Source organism: Hoplias malabaricus, chromosome Y (assembly GCF_029633855.1).
Source record: "Hoplias malabaricus isolate fHopMal1 chromosome Y, fHopMal1.hap1, whole genome shotgun sequence".
Classification (NCBI taxonomy): domain Eukaryota; kingdom Metazoa; phylum Chordata; class Actinopteri; order Characiformes; family Erythrinidae; genus Hoplias; species Hoplias malabaricus.
The window spans coordinates 14,830,284-14,845,638 of record NC_089820.1 but is presented as its reverse complement, the minus strand read 5'-3'; the positions used below and the strand labels follow the sequence as shown (position 1 = coordinate 14,845,638).

The following is a 15,355-nucleotide window of genomic DNA, read 5'->3' as shown; positions in this document are numbered from 1 at the left end:
CTGTTTTCACATTGTTCTCCTACCTTTCCCACTGTTCCAGAAAGTTATCTCACTGTTCAGTGTTGTAGAACTATTTCCTAATATTGATTCAGATGTCCTTTATAGGCATGAGACTGATATGAGTCTCATTCATACAGAAATCAACAGAATCTCACAGAGGATAAAGATATGATAAAACATAAATAAATACGGGAAAAGCAACAAATGAAGAAAAAAATGTGATAAAGATGAAAGAAGAAACATTGACACAGTTCAAGGAAGCTCCCCATCCATTCTCCTGTTCCTAGTCTTTTAGAATGATTTTCCCATTCACTCTGCTTCATTTATTTCAGCATTCCATCTGAGCAGTGTAAAAATATAATGGACTATTAGAATCTTCAACATTACAATACAGGGTAGTGTTCTCTGGCCTTAACAGAAACAAGTGTCTAGGCATGAGCTTAACCTTTACTGGTTGAGACAGCAGTGGGGAGTGTCTTTGTTCTTATGAGACAATAACCTCTCTCAGTTTGTGTTGTGTACGTGCTGTGCTCACAGTTTAACAAGTATTTTCTCTCCACTGTTCTCTTTCTCTGGGAGTTTCCTGATCTGATAGCCTCTCTCTCTCTCTCTCTCTCTCTCTCTCTCTCTCTCTCTCTCTCTCTCTCTCTCTCTCTCTCTCTCTCAGGTAGTTTCCTGGTTGCCTTGCTGTGTGCTGGAGAGAGAGAGCTGTCCACACTTCAGACATAAGACACCTGCTCCAGGTTCTCTCACTCGTCTTCACTTCAGGAAACTTCTCTGTTCCTCTGTGTGTTGTGGTGCAGTGGTGAGTAGAGATTTGTTCCATTGTTCATTGATTTACTTTAATCATTGGTAATCTAAGCATATTAAGTTTCCATTTAAAAAAGTTACAAAGCCTGTTTAACTTGCTTTAGCTTTCTTGATGTTTAATTAGATTGTCAGACTGGAGTTAGGTTTATTCCTTTCTTTCTTTGTTTTTTTTTCCTGTAGGGACTGAATTATTAATAAAAAAATATATAATGTTCAATATCACTTTGCTTCATTTTTATACTTATTTATCAGTAAATAGGTGTAGATTACTTTACTTTAATTAGATGTAATCTATTTTGCTTAATATTTCTTTACTTGCCACCAATGATACCACTGTTTTCCTCTTAGACAAAATTTGTTACTGTTTTTTTATTATTAATAGGAACTGCTTATGCACACTTTCTGGACTGATTACATTGTTATTGTTTGTACAGTTTATTTTACAGTTTCTGCACCGCTGGGTCTTAAACATAAAGTACACTTTATTTTGTGTAGTATTACTGTGGTTAACCCTTCTGTACATATTCTTCATTGCTACAGTTTCTTCTCTCTAATCAGTTTGTGACATTGACTGAGGTGTGTTTGTTGTCAGAGATACAGAGAGTGATGCTGTATACGGAGCTGATCCGTTTGTGGGATGAGGCTGTGCGGGCAGTGGATAACCGTGACTGGCAGGGTGCTCTGGCTAAACTTAACCAGATCTCTGAACCCACTTCGCGCACACTGTTTGTCACCTCTTCTGTCTACATTGCCCTGGGACAACTCAACCCAGCCATTAAGGTAAGCCCCCAAACACATACAACAGCTTTCGTTTTTAGCTAGTTATTAATACTTAGGTACATTCTACAACACTCAGCTCATGTTCATGAAGTGTCTTCTCTGGTATTCACAGCAAGTGTGGCCTAAATAATGACTGGCTTTCTTCTCCATACTTCCTTGTGTGTGAATATGATTCCTTATATATGTCCATGGCTAAGTTAGACATGAGAATTAATGGCTTAAAGTAATTCCTTTGCCTCACCAGCTTCATTCATTCATTCATTTCCGTACCCCACCAGTTCTGACGTATCTCATTCCTGTGCCTTAGTATCTCATCCTCCTTCCCTAGTAAGTTGTTGTCATTTTAGACTGTGTGTGTATGTATTACAATGTTCTAACATCACAACAAAAGGATCAACAACACAGAGAAAGGGACATAAATGTTCCCTTAGATTTTTATCGGTTCATTCTTGGTTTAACACCTTTGTGCTTGTTTGTATTAAACACACTGACAATCTGTCTTCATACATTACATTTATTATCAGACGTTTTTGTTTTGTTAACTGTAAAGACACAGTGATTTGCACCAGATGACATAGTTGTAAATGTCTGGGTTGTTTTATTTTATTTATTATTATTTTTTAAAATCTGTTTTAGTCTCTAGATCAGGTCATTGCTAAGGATGAGAGACTGGCTGTGGGCTTCTTTCAAAGGGCTGCTGTGCACATGATGGCAGACAGGTCAGAAAGCTATTGTCATGCAATTTGTTCATGAGAATGTAAGCCCATTAGAAGAGACCAGACATATATCAATGTTTTTCAACAATTTCTCTCTCTCTCTCTCTCTCTCTCTCTCTCTCTCTCTCTCTCTCTCTCTCTCTCTCTCTCTCCCTCTCTCAGACTGAACGAGGCTCTAGGTGACTGCATTTGGGCACAGAAGCACATGAGAGAAAATGCTGTTATTGACTACAAACAGATAGGACTGCGGTATAAGCTCTACAGTTGGCAGGTATTTCATACGCAAATACACAGTACTGTGCGAAATCAGAAACCACTACCCTTACTTACTTGTCCTAATTCTGTTTAAATTAGACATATGACCGTTCAGTGGTATATGGAGGATAAACGAGGAGTTCCCATATTTGATAATAAGATATAGCCAAATATGGACTCTTAATAACCATGTAAGACTTGGTTGAACATAAAAACTGCCACTATTATATGTCTTTCTGTTTTATATATATATATATATAATGTCTTCATAATGGCAGCTTTTGCAGGAAATTAATTCAGTTAAATTAAAGGCATTAATACCTTAGAATTTCTGAAGCATTTTCCATCGGTTCATCCATCATTTAATGTTCGCACACTCTAAAGAGGCAGCTGACCTTTAACTGGTATAAGAAAAATGAATGCCATTACAATGTTCAGAGCAGAGCAGTATTCAGTACGTACTACATTAATCTGTAAATAATTTGTAATTAATTAACAGCCATTGACTCCACCCACATGCAGACACTTCTCGGTGCTAGTTCCCCTTTGCCTTGAACTTTGAAGGAAATTGCTCACATTCCCTCGGTTTCATTATGTTAGCACTATCATTGTGTTTATGGCAGTGAAGGATTCACCTGCTCCCCAGCCTTTCAGCAATGTCTCTGAGAGGAATTTCACCAATTCATCAGTCAATTGAGGGTGAAATTGTTCATTGGAGACAGACTTGCTCCCTCAGATTTCTTTACAGTGGAGCTGATAGGAGCCATTTCATTCACAGTACCATACCACCTGTGAACCTACACCTACACATGTGTTTATATAATCATTACAAAGGTATAATGCTAAAACAGTAAATGTATACAGTACATTTTTGGAGGGAGGTATTAATAATAACCTTTTTTTAAACTAATGCAATGACATCCACTATGAAAGACTCTGTATCACAGATGCAGCACATAAAGTTTTGAAAATATAAATATATATATATATATATTCTGGTGTATTCCTTTAAGAGGATAGAGGGAAAACTTCAGAATGACAAATGCAGCTCATAGTGAAGATTAGACATATCACACATTCCTCACCGGCAAGGTCGAGCTTTCCTCACCTCAGACTTGTGGAACAACTTGAGACGAAGGGTGTGGAAGTATGTGTTTGAATGTGTGCAAACATTTTGTATAGTTCTGCACTGAATATTTATTTAAAAAAAAAAAAAAAGAACCACAGTGAGAATGTATTGAATTGTGCGATTTATAGTTTAATACCAGTAGTGTACTTCCTTCTTCCTTGTGCCTAAGGAGTGGAGTTTCCAGTGAAAGGAAATAGTCCTTTGTTGAAAAGAGGTCTGATGATGTCACCATGAAACACACACACACACACACTACTGTCCTGAGGCGTGACAAGCTCCACGTACTGTTATTACAAAGAGATAACGAGTGAGTTTTAATATGTGCTGGCTGTTTTCTAACAGGTCCTGTATAACACAGCAGCAGTGCAGTGTAGAATGGGGCAGTGGGAGAAAGCTGGAGAAATCCTGCTGGCTGCTTCACAGGAGAGAGGAGGACGGGGGGCACAGGTGGACCTGGCCATGGACAGTATAGCAGTAAGACACTCACACTAAATGTCCCTATAACTCTTTATGAACATCATTCACTTCCAGAGAAATGAACAAACCGTTGTCTGTTTATTGTTTAACAACATAATACACTCATTCACTCAAACAGGAATCGCATGGACCTAGGCAATGAACATGTCTTTGTCTTCTTTATAACCTTCTTCTCCTCCTCCTGGTCCTCTTCATTGTCTAATTTTATTTTCTTTGTCTTTCTTTGCCATTGTTTTGTCTTCTTCTACTTCCATTTTTTTGTAGTTATCGGCTTCCCTTAACTACTTACTTTTTTCTTTTGTCTTCTTCTTTTTCTTCACTGTCATCTATTTATTTCCTTCTTTACACCTCCTTGTACTCTTCATTATCTTCTACTTTTTCTTCTTTTTTGTCTTGTTCTCCTTTTCCTCGTACTCTCTCCTCTCTTTTTAAAGTTTTTTTCTTTTTTGATTTAAGGTGATTTGACCTTCACATTATAAATGATATTGACCAATACCCAACTATGAAATAAACCCATGAGTGTACTTTTTTATTCCTTATTTCTTTCTTAGTCTATTTTCAAGCTGCTTAATATAGCACGGCTTGGGAAACTGAGAAGCTGCATATAAAGATGAAGAGGTCTTGTTGCTGGCCAAAAGCTACATATTTAGTGGATAATAATAAATATTTAAAAAAATGTCTGTTTTGAATATTTAGAGGAAGGAGGTGATTGACCCTCTCTTTGTCCCAGAGGGAACAGTGTTTCGCCCCAGAAAACAGGAGGTAGAGGAGATTCAGCCAAGAGACTTTCTGGGCAAATCAGAGGTAATTTCCCTCAGACGTACTGAATCTAGCAATAACAATAACCTTAATAACGACACCCCATGATGTACTTCACAAATCATAATGGATTATGTTTACAGCAAACCACAATTGCAGGCACTACTTAATAACCATGACCTCTATATCTCTAGTATTTTTCTGGAAGCACTGTTATTACCCAGGAGTTTATCCTGATTTATTGAGATAACAATATAATGTCAATAACAAGTATAACGTCAATAAATGTCATATCTGATCACCTCCGTTTACAGGTCATTATTTCTGAAATTCCACATGATGACTTTGGAGGCTTTGAACCTCTTAGACCACAGGTATGGTCACTGCTTTAGACCAGTCTGAAATCATTGAACAGATGAGACACATAGCAGATCATATATATATATATGTATAGTAAGATTTAATTAGAATTTTTTTGCCTTTTTGTTCTCCACTGGTATTTAAAAAAGGGCATTCATAATTAAATCCGTGTAAAATCAGAAAGAAATTGAAGCCAATCTGAATTGAGTTTTACTGCTAAAATCTAGCCTTGGCCTCACAGGTTCTTTGTCTGAAGTGTTTGACCTCTCTGACTGTTTGTTTATGCAGAAACCGGGATATTATGAGCCAAAGGTTGAGGAAGGCCAGTAAGTATACTAACCAAACAAAGCACCTGCAGTGTACATCCTTCATCATAGTTACACATTGCAAAGCATCTGATGTTTATTATTTTTCCATATTCTTTTTATTATTTTTCTGTTGGATTATTGTCCGCTAACTCTCCCCACAATTTTTAAGCTATGGATATTTATTTAGCTCCAGACTGGGCATGTTTGTATGCAGCTTTTATAAAAACACATGTAAAAATCCAGACTAAGGTTTCATGTTTTGTTACATTGCATACATTTGACACGGTAGGATTTGGTTTCACACTGAAGTTTAGTGAGTGCACTAAAGAATGATACCTATGTCCTGTCATCATCCTCTGCGTCTGCGTCACCCCATACTTGACACTGATTGGTCTGTAGAGGACCTGCACTCTTCTGGTTTAGAAATCTGCATGTTGTACATAGTTCAGCTGCAATGCTAAATTCCAAAATATAAAAATGTAACCATTTTATTTGCGCTACAAATGACTTCTGTACAAAATCTGTACAATAGATTAAAATCAGAATACATTTTTTATTAAAATAGGAAGAAATATTTCATAATTTGCATAGAGTGTAAATGTTAGTGTGTGTGTTGTTTAACTGTGTGTACTGTTCAGGGACTCACGCTACATGTGTGTAAAGAGTGCGTACATGGCCAGGGGGCCAGGGGAGCTGACCGTTCCAGCCAGAGCACATGTCTTTGTCTTCAGTGAAGAGGACAGGGATGGACTGACTACAGTGATCTGCAATGGTCAGGTGTGCCATTCAGTAGACTTCCAGTACACCATGACTCACTCCTGTGTGACTCACTGATACACACACAGAAGTGCCCATTGCTTATGTATGCTTCTCTCTTTGTCCTGCTTTCTTTCTGCTCTTTAGAGAGGCCTGCTTCCCAGTTTCCTGCTTGAACCAGTGACAAAACAGACCAAAGGCAAAAAGAAAAAAGGCGTAAGTGTGTGCTCCATATACTTTGGGTGTTTTTCCCCCCTCATTTGTATTCCTGGTTTATTATGCTGCTCCACGTTACCTGAGGGCCTTTGTTGCATGGTAGAATAACATTTCATTATGGCTCATCCTACTGCATTATACCCCACTTTCTCTCCCTTTCTGGAGCTTAAAATACACACTTGCTTTGGAAACCGCACAGTTATGTGTCAGAATACAGTTTAACTTGTGGTTTCTCCAAAAACATGAAAGTTGAATGAAGATTACTTTTGCTGAAAGTTGTGTGTTAGTTTCTAGGAACAGAAAAGCACTGAGACATAGAGAAGTTCAATGTACCCAGATAAGGATAAACTCTTAAACATAAAGGTAGAAGGGTTCCATGAAGCAATGCTATACCAGGGGTTCCAGTCCCTAACCTCACAATATACAGTGTGTTCCATTCATTCATTCAATCGTTCAGGGTTGCGGTGGGTCCGGAGCCTTCCCGGAATCACTGGGCGCTAGGCAGGAACACATACTGGAGGGGGCGCCAGTCCTTCACAGGGCAACATACACTCACAAACTCACACCTACAGACACTTTTGAGTTGCCAATCCACCTTCCAACGTGTTTGTGGACTGTGGGAAGAAACCTGTAGCATCTGGAAGAAACCCACATGGACACGGGGAGAACACACCAAATTCTTCACAGACCAGGTCCCTGGAGCTTTGTGACTGCGACACCTGCTGTGTCACTGTGCCACCCAGTGTGTTCCAATGACATGAAATCTAAACTGATTAGGCTAACCTGAGCTTAGTTTATATCACGCATTACTGCAAATAAAGCAGAATGTTTCTGCAATGTTTTTTCCAGCCATTTCACTCACATTGATTATTAAAAAAGTCTCTTGAGTCAAGGCAACAAAACAGGCCAATTTGTTTTGTACAGAGTCAGTAGTAGTATTGGTCTGTGAGGAGTTGATGTGTTCTCCCCGTGTCCGTGTGGGTTTCCTCCAGGTGCTCCGGTTTCCTCCCACAGTCCAAAAACACACGTTGGTAGGTGGATTGGCGACTCAAAAGTGTCCGTAGGTTTGAGTGAATGTGTGTTTGTGTCACCCTGTGAAGGACTTCTGCCCTCTCCAGAGTGTATTCCTGCCTTTGCGCCCAGTGATTCTGGGTAGGCTCCGGACCCACTGAGGCCCTGAACTGGATAAGTGGTTACAGATAATGAATGAATGAATGAATAGTGGTATTGGCTAAGGGAACACCTGAAAGTGCTTGGGCCTAATGATTTTAGAAACCCTGATACAGCATGCATGGTTCCTCTGTGGCATTTTAGCACCTTTATTTTGAAGATTGGATTGTCCTGGTTTTCTACAAGCCAAGTGCTTTATGATTTGTGACAAGCCAAAGGTTTTATGATTTAACTGATAATGAATTGGAGATAAATTGTTCCCTGAGTCTGGAGGTGAATGTATTTAAGAGCCTTTTCAATGACGCCACTTTTTCCATGTTTCTTTCTGTTGGAACAGTATTATTGTAAGACCAAGTAATTTATGAGCAGCTGTGATAAACTCAGCACTCTTGTCTTGCATGTCCTCTGCAGAGTGTGCCCAGTGGGATTCCTCTGCCGCCCAGCCTCAGGCCGCCCACTCGCCCTCAGGCTGCTTTTACTCCTCCCCCAGGTACAGCACAGACTTAAAGCACAATTACATCATACTCAACCAACCAGAAACAGGGCTAATCACTCTGAGACACACATCAGATGCTAGCCACAGAGTAATTACAAGTAGAAGCCATTTATAACTCTTGAAAGTGAATGTTGCTTGCGCAATAGGTTGTCATATTCCAGTTTGTTTGTTTGAAAACAAGGACAGTTTTCACCTCATTTAAAAGGCAGCCATGAAATTGAGAATTTTGCATAAATCCATTGCTACCCTTATTGCGTAACTTCTTCCACTATCAGTAAACAGTAGTTTACAGAGGTCACAGCAGCACTGAAAATACCCTGCAGGCAAATACTCATGTAGGGTATGCTTGAGATAGCAATTAGACCCTAAGACTACTGTTGTACTTTTGCTTGTAGCTTTTGTTGAATATAAATGTTCCTGTACATTTTCTCTGAGCGCATGCTGAATAATAAAATGTTTCTGCATAACAATATTAGCCCAGTGGATCAGGAGGTGAGGGTTAGAACAAGCATTTTAATTAATCTATGGCTGAGGAATGCTGGTTGTGAACATCCATGGTTAACTCTTACTAATTCTATTTTTGTATGTGCTCGTTTCTATAGAGTTACCTCCTTCTTATAACTCTGTCACTCAAAGCAGCCCTCCTACACAACACCCCATCACACCCCAGAGCCCTGCAGAGCAGGTGAGGCCAGCCTCCACACTACAGGACTCACCCAGAGTCCAGAAATAAATGCTATCTTTTGACTACAGCCTACAGGTTAAGCCTACACCTTATTTGCATTGCATTTGATCATAATACAAACAGAAAACAAACGACAGAGACAGACTGACACAAATCTAATCCTTCCATTTTAGCTAACGCTTCGACACACTTTAGGTTCTAATGGGTATTTTTGACTCTGCTATTGCTAGACGTTTTAAGTAAAAGTTATATTGTTGGATGGATGCATGCATGGATGGATGAAGCAAGCTCTGTGCACAATTTATAAGGAAGGGATTATAATAAAAGCATAAAGCACTTATTCAAGTCAAGTCAAGTCAAGTCATATTTATTTATATAGCACATTAAACAGTGAATGTCGGCCAAAGTGCAACATACATATACAAGAAATAAAACAAATAAAAGAATCTAACAATAAAACATTGTGGAGAAAATGCTGATGGCAAGACAACATCAACCAACGCAGAACAAATGGCTGAAATAATTTAAAACGACACAAACATCAGAGAAAATAAATAGGATTTCAAATTGGACTTAAAAGTTACTACTGTAGGGGATTGCTTTATGAAGAGTGGGAGACTGTTCCAAAGTGGCTACAGCAAATTCCCGATCTCCTTTGAACCTCAACTGAGAACGAGGGGTGTCTAAAAGCAGTTGGTTAGAGGAGCGTAGGGCACGTGGGGTAGATCGAAGACAAAGAAGATCCAAAATATATGTCGAAGGCAGGCCATGGAGAACTTTAAAAACAAACAGTAACACTTTAGATTTAACTCTGTATCTCACTGGTAGCCAGTGCAACGACGCCAACACAGGGGTAGTTCTCTCCCTTTTCTTAGTACCGGTCAAAAGCCTTGCAGCTGCATTTTGGACCAGTCCATTCAATCATTGTATGTAACCGCTTATCTAGTCCGGAGCCTACTCGGAATCACTGGGCGCAAGGCAGGAACGCACCCTGGAGCACCACTCCTTAACAAGGAGAAACACACACACCCACACATACACACACACATGCACATACCCCTCTGGATACATTTGAGTCGCTAATCCACCTACCAACGTGTGTTTTTGGACTGTGGGAGGAAACCAGAGCACCCGGAGGAAACCCATGCAGACACAGGGAGAACACACCAAACTCCTCACAGACAGTCACCCAAATTATTCAATAATTACAACAATTATTGTTATTATTCAGTCAAACATCAGGATAGCAGGTGCTGCCCTGTCCATGAGGTGACTCAAAATATAAGTAAATATAAAATAGAGTCTAATAAGAGTAGGTAAAAATGACTTCACATGCTAGATCACGTTTGATCTGTAGTGTGTACTGCCACAGAACATTGGGCATAGTGTTTACACTTGTCTCAGAAAGTTACTCTCAAAGTTAAAGCTCTCACCCATTTGTGCTTATGAAAATAGAATGTGTGTATGATTAATCCAGGCGCTGGTGTCGGCTGATCCGGGGGAGATAAAATGCTTTGGGTGACTCCTGCTTGGAGTGGTGCATTTGAATAGCACTTTGAAATGGCCTGATTCAGTCAGAGCCAAAGCCCACTGGAGAAAAAAAGAAGGCAGATAAAAATATAAACTGAATGGTTGAGTCCAGTTCACCAAATATCTTATACGTCTCAGTACTGCCATTTTTATTTGCATGGCATAAGGCATCGTGACATATTGTTTGTAAGTTGTTGTCATTATTTTTGCCCTATATGGATATCAGAGAGATAGCTACAATATGCAAGACCTCTAACCAATCAGAGCAGTTTTACAGTGTGGTGTGAGCATCCTGTCCAATCATAGAAAAGCATTTCTTTGTGGATTGATATGAATCAGTACACTCATTTAAGACAAGAAAATCATTCCAGTTCAAATGTCTAGCTTTTTTTTACCATTTTGTGTAGGAATTGCAATACTGCTTTATGTGGACCATCTTATATATATATATAATATCTTCATAAACAAAGCAATATTTTCTGTTCATGATTAAGTTATACTTAATGGCTATTTGCAATTCAAATGATACAAACAGTGGCGGCATGGTGGCTGGTCTGTGAGGAGTTTGGTGTGTTCTCCCTGTGTCAGTGTAGGTTTCCTCCAAATGCTCTGGTTTCCTCCCAGGGTCCAAAAACACACATTGGCAGGTGGATTGGTGACTCAAAAGTGTCCGTAGGTGTTTGTGTGTGTGTGTCGCCCTGTGAAGGACTGGCGCCCCCTCCAGTGTGTGTTCCTGCCTTGTGCCCAGTGATTCTGGGTAGGCTCTGGACCCACTGCGACCCTGAATTTGATAAGCGGTTACACACAATGAATGAATGAATGAATGATACAAAGAGGTGGTCTCTGACTTTCGCACAGCACTATTGTTCCTTAGTGTGTATGCTAAACATGTCTCCCATATTTCTGTTTCTTCCTTTATTCAGACTGATGGTGCGGATTCAGTCATAGTTAAAGTGCACTACACATACACTGTGGCTCTCAGAGTCCCACTAGACACACCATCTTGGGAGCTGCAAAAGAGAGTGTCTCAGAAATTAGGACAGCCTGCTGCACACATTCGCCTAAGGTAATGCTGCCGACCTGACAACCTGCTTTTTCTCCATCACCGTTTAAAAATCTTTTTTTTTTAGGATACTGGATAAATGTCTCACTTTTGTCCTTTTGTCTGCTGCCTCTATCAGACACAAGCAACGTGACTCTTCGGTCCTGAAGCCTCTGGAGGGGGAGGGATGTCTGCGGTACCTCAGTGAAGTGGCAGAGTCTGGCCGGGCCACTCTGTGGTGTCAGGTACTCATTGGACCCTTTGGCATTGAAATGATCAATTGTGGCTTATCTTCTATCCCAGAGCTGTGGAAATGAAAATGACCTGCATAAATATAAAATTAAACTTCCATTTGAGCAAGCACACAAATTCTTATAAATGCTTCGGACTTCAGTCTCCTTAAAAAAAAAAAACTTTGTTAGTAGAATAAACCAGTAAATTATCCTCTACAATGTGAGATTTGCTGAGAATCTAATTAGTGCAGTGCATGCAACAATAAGAGCAGCATGGATCTTCTTTTGTACAGTCACAGAAAGCTTGGTAGAAATTATAAATCATCCTGAATTAAAGGGAATAATTTCTAATGAAGTAGATAATCAGTGTACATTTAAATACCTTATTTAAGTGGACATCCTGCAGCTTAACCTCATGATCACTATGTCATTTCAAAACTACTGTGCTGTAGTACAGGGCTGTTGTTATAAACACTGTCCAATTATGTACAAACTATACACCTTTGCCAATCTCACCCCACAGGCCGAGGATCCTCTGGCCAACAGGACTATTCTCTACCAGATGGTGGCACTGTACGACTATACGGCACAGGGGCCCGAGGACCTGGAGTTCGGTGAAGGGGACACCATCGATATCCTCAGTGAAGGTACATACAGTAAATGTAAATTTGACTTAAAGTATGTCAAAAATGAGCATGTTCTTTGTGTTATTGTAGCTTGCAACAATTGCTATAAAGGCATAGGCACTTTTTAGGTTATTAGTAAAACCTTAGTATATACTGTTAGTACATTACAAACAGTGGGACACATTAAAAAGAGCAGTTAGCAATTTACTGTTTTAAAGTAAGTTTAAATTAAAATCCCTACAGTATTTTCTCAAACATAAACTTGAATATACCCAACATATGTAACATTTCAGGCAGTTCTGTTTTAATACTTTAGTTCAGGGCTGGTGCTACAAGGACCTTGTGTTGCTTACAAACACTAAAATTCTATAGTCACTAATCTTTTTCTGTAAATGTATCCCGGCAACATCTCTCAATACACACACACACACACACACACACACACACACACACACACACACACACAAACACACACACCATCCAGGGAACAGTGTTACTAAACGTAAAAAATAAAATATGCTGCGCTGCATTCCACATGAACACTCGGATGCTACAGATTATATTTGCAGTTTCTGTGGTTTCCATTAATACAGTCTGCTTTTATAATTTGCTTAGTTTTGTATACAAATGCTAACAAGACCTACAGGGGTTGGACAATGAAACTGAAACACCTGTCATTTTAGTGTGGGAGGTGTCATGGCTAAATTGGACCAGCCCGGTGGCCAATCTTCATTAATTGCACATTGCACCAGTAAGAGTAGAGTGTGAAGGTTCAATTAGCAGAGGGTAAGAGCACAGTTTTGCTCAAAATATTGCAATGCACACAACATTATGGGTGACATACCAGAGTTCAAAAGAGGACAAATTGTTGGTGCACATCTTGCTGGCGCATCTGTGACCAAGACAGCAAGTCTTTGTGATGTATCAAGAGCCACGGTATCCAGGGTAATGTCAGCATACCACCAAGAAGAACGAAACACATCCAACAGAATTAACTGTGGACGCAAGAGGAAGCTGTCTGAAAGGGATGTTTGGGTGCTGACCCGGATTGTATCCAAAAAACATAGAACCACGGCTGCCCAAATCACGGCAGAATTAAATGTGCACCTCAACTCTCCTGTTTCCACCAGAACTGTCCGTCAGGAGCTCCACAGGGTCAATATACACGGCCGGGCTGCTATAGCCAAGCCTTTGGTCACTCATGCCAATGCCAAATGTCGGTTTCAATGGTGTAAGGAGCGCAAATCTTGGGCTGTGGACAGTGTGAAACATGTATTGTTCTCTGATGAGTCCACCTTTACTGTTTTCCCCACATCCGGGAGAGTTACAGTGTGGAGAAGCCCCAAAGAAGCGTACTACACTGACTGTAGCATGCCCAGAGTGAAGCATGCGGGTGGATCAGTGATGGATTGGGCTGCTATATCATGGCATTCCCTTGGCCCAATACTTGTGCTAGATGGGCTTGTCACTGCCAAGGACTACCGAACCATTCTGGAGGACCATGTGCATCCAATGGTTCAAACATTATATCCTGAATGCGTTGCCGTGTATCAGGATGACAATGCACCAATACACACAGCAAGACTGGTGAAAGATTGGTTTAATGAACATGAAAGTGAAGTTGAACATCTCCCATGGCCTGCACAGTCACCACATCTAAATATTATTGAGCCACTTTGAAATGAATATGTCATTCCCAAGATGAACTGATGCTGTATTGGCCTCAAAAGGAGGTCAGTCCAGGTGAACCAGGTGTTTCAGTTTCATTGTCCAACCCCTGTACATCCATGGAAGTCTAAATTTGAGACGACAGCTGTGTTCAACTACTCCGTGAAGTTCTATTTAGTAATACAGTTCACAAGTAAACTGTGCAGTAAACCACATTAATCTGGATGTAGTTTGAGCTGGTTGAATTGTCTGAGTGCTGTATTTATTGGTAAGGTTTGGGTGACTATTGGCTGCTAGTGTTTGTAAGCAGTGTTGGCCAAGTAGCTCCAGCACTAACCTCTTTTCACTGAACCCTACCTTTAACTTGCCACAGGTAGATTTAGATTTAGGTTCCTCCCTATAATTATTTAATAATAAAATAAGCAAATTGCTTTTCATGTATTTAAAGTTTTAGCAAATGAATAACATGATTTTTTTATTTTAATAAAATATTTTATAAACCCAATAATAACTAACAATAGGTTCTCTACACTGCAGGCAAAGCTAAGGAATAATAGCTATTCTAAAGCTGTTCTTCTGTTTTACAGTAAATGAGGAATGGCTAGAGGGACACACTGCTGGAAACATTGGCATCTTCCCCAGATGCTTTGCTTACAGAGACTCAGAGAAAGAAAAAGTCGGCGAGGCAACATCACTATAAAACCTTAAAGCTGTCCTATGTAATATTCTTTTGTTAAAATTGAATAAGGTTGGATGAGGAATCGGGAGGAAGAAACACACTAAAATTAAATGTGTGTGCTGCTTTTGTGGGAGTAATTTTATTTGGACAACTTAATATGTTTCTATATAATTCTACACACAGACAGCCAAAAAAAAAAAAAATTCATGCCTCTCACCAATTTGTAACTGAAAACTCTTCAAAGAAAACACTTGCAACAAGCTCACAGATTAGTTTAGAGCCATCAGATTCATCTGCTGAAGGAAGGGCTCCCAAACACATTCCATGGAACAAATTGCATGTTTTTACACATTTCCCCCAAAGAGGTCACCACATTTAAGTGCTGACGTGTGAATTGGTGTTTTCTACATTTTTGTTACAAATCATTTTTAAAAGCAGCTGGACTAGGGTGTAGTGGGGGGTGGGGGCGGGGTAGGTGGTGGACGATTACTGACGTGCAGGCTGGCCAATTAAATGTTTACAGAGAAGGTTATTGACAAATAACAGTAGCTCTACAGTCAGACCGTGCAATCAGAAGATTTTAGGCTACTTCACCACTCCCCCTTCTCACTCAAGCGAACCAATCGGAGTAGGGGAGGGCGGGACTAGTTTGTGAACAGA

General features: G+C 39.9%; 1 protein-coding gene across 2 annotated transcripts; it reads left to right on the top strand.

Moving 5' to 3' along the window:
* Positions 1-682: 682 nt before the first annotated feature.
* LOC136679679 (neutrophil cytosol factor 2-like) lies at positions 683-15,128 on the top strand. 2 transcript variants are annotated; one of them, XM_066658333.1, is made up of 16 exons: positions 683-805; positions 1,403-1,590; positions 2,227-2,309; positions 2,469-2,577; positions 4,033-4,164; positions 4,864-4,971; positions 5,241-5,300; positions 5,575-5,612; positions 6,233-6,371; positions 6,498-6,566; positions 8,148-8,226; positions 8,835-8,917; positions 11,371-11,513; positions 11,629-11,734; positions 12,246-12,369; positions 14,604-15,128. In XM_066658333.1, the coding sequence occupies exons 2-16, from the start codon at positions 1,417-1,419 to the stop codon at positions 14,714-14,716; spliced, it is 1,560 nt and encodes a 519-aa protein (XP_066514430.1). In that variant the 5' UTR covers positions 683-805; positions 1,403-1,416; the 3' UTR covers positions 14,717-15,128. The 2 variants fall into 2 exon arrangements, with proteins under 2 accessions (XP_066514430.1, XP_066514431.1); XM_066658334.1 differs by lacking the exons at positions 8,148-8,226; positions 8,835-8,917.
* Positions 15,129-15,355: the final 227 nt, after the last annotated feature.

What these genes read in the sequence shown, in the direction of transcription:
- LOC136679679 (XM_066658333.1), top strand. Translation starts at nt 1,417, where the DNA reads ATGCTGTATACGGAGCTGATCCGTTTGTGGGATGAGGCTGTGCGGGCA. An exon ending in TGGCCATGGACAGTATAGCA is followed by an intron (nt 4,165 to 4,863) that starts GTAAGACACTCA and finishes TTGAATATTTAG; the next exon opens with AGGAAGGAGGTGATTGACCC. An exon ending in CCAAAGGTTGAGGAAGGCCA is followed by an intron (nt 5,613 to 6,232) that starts GTAAGTATACTA and finishes TGTACTGTTCAG; the next exon opens with GGACTCACGCTACATGTGTG.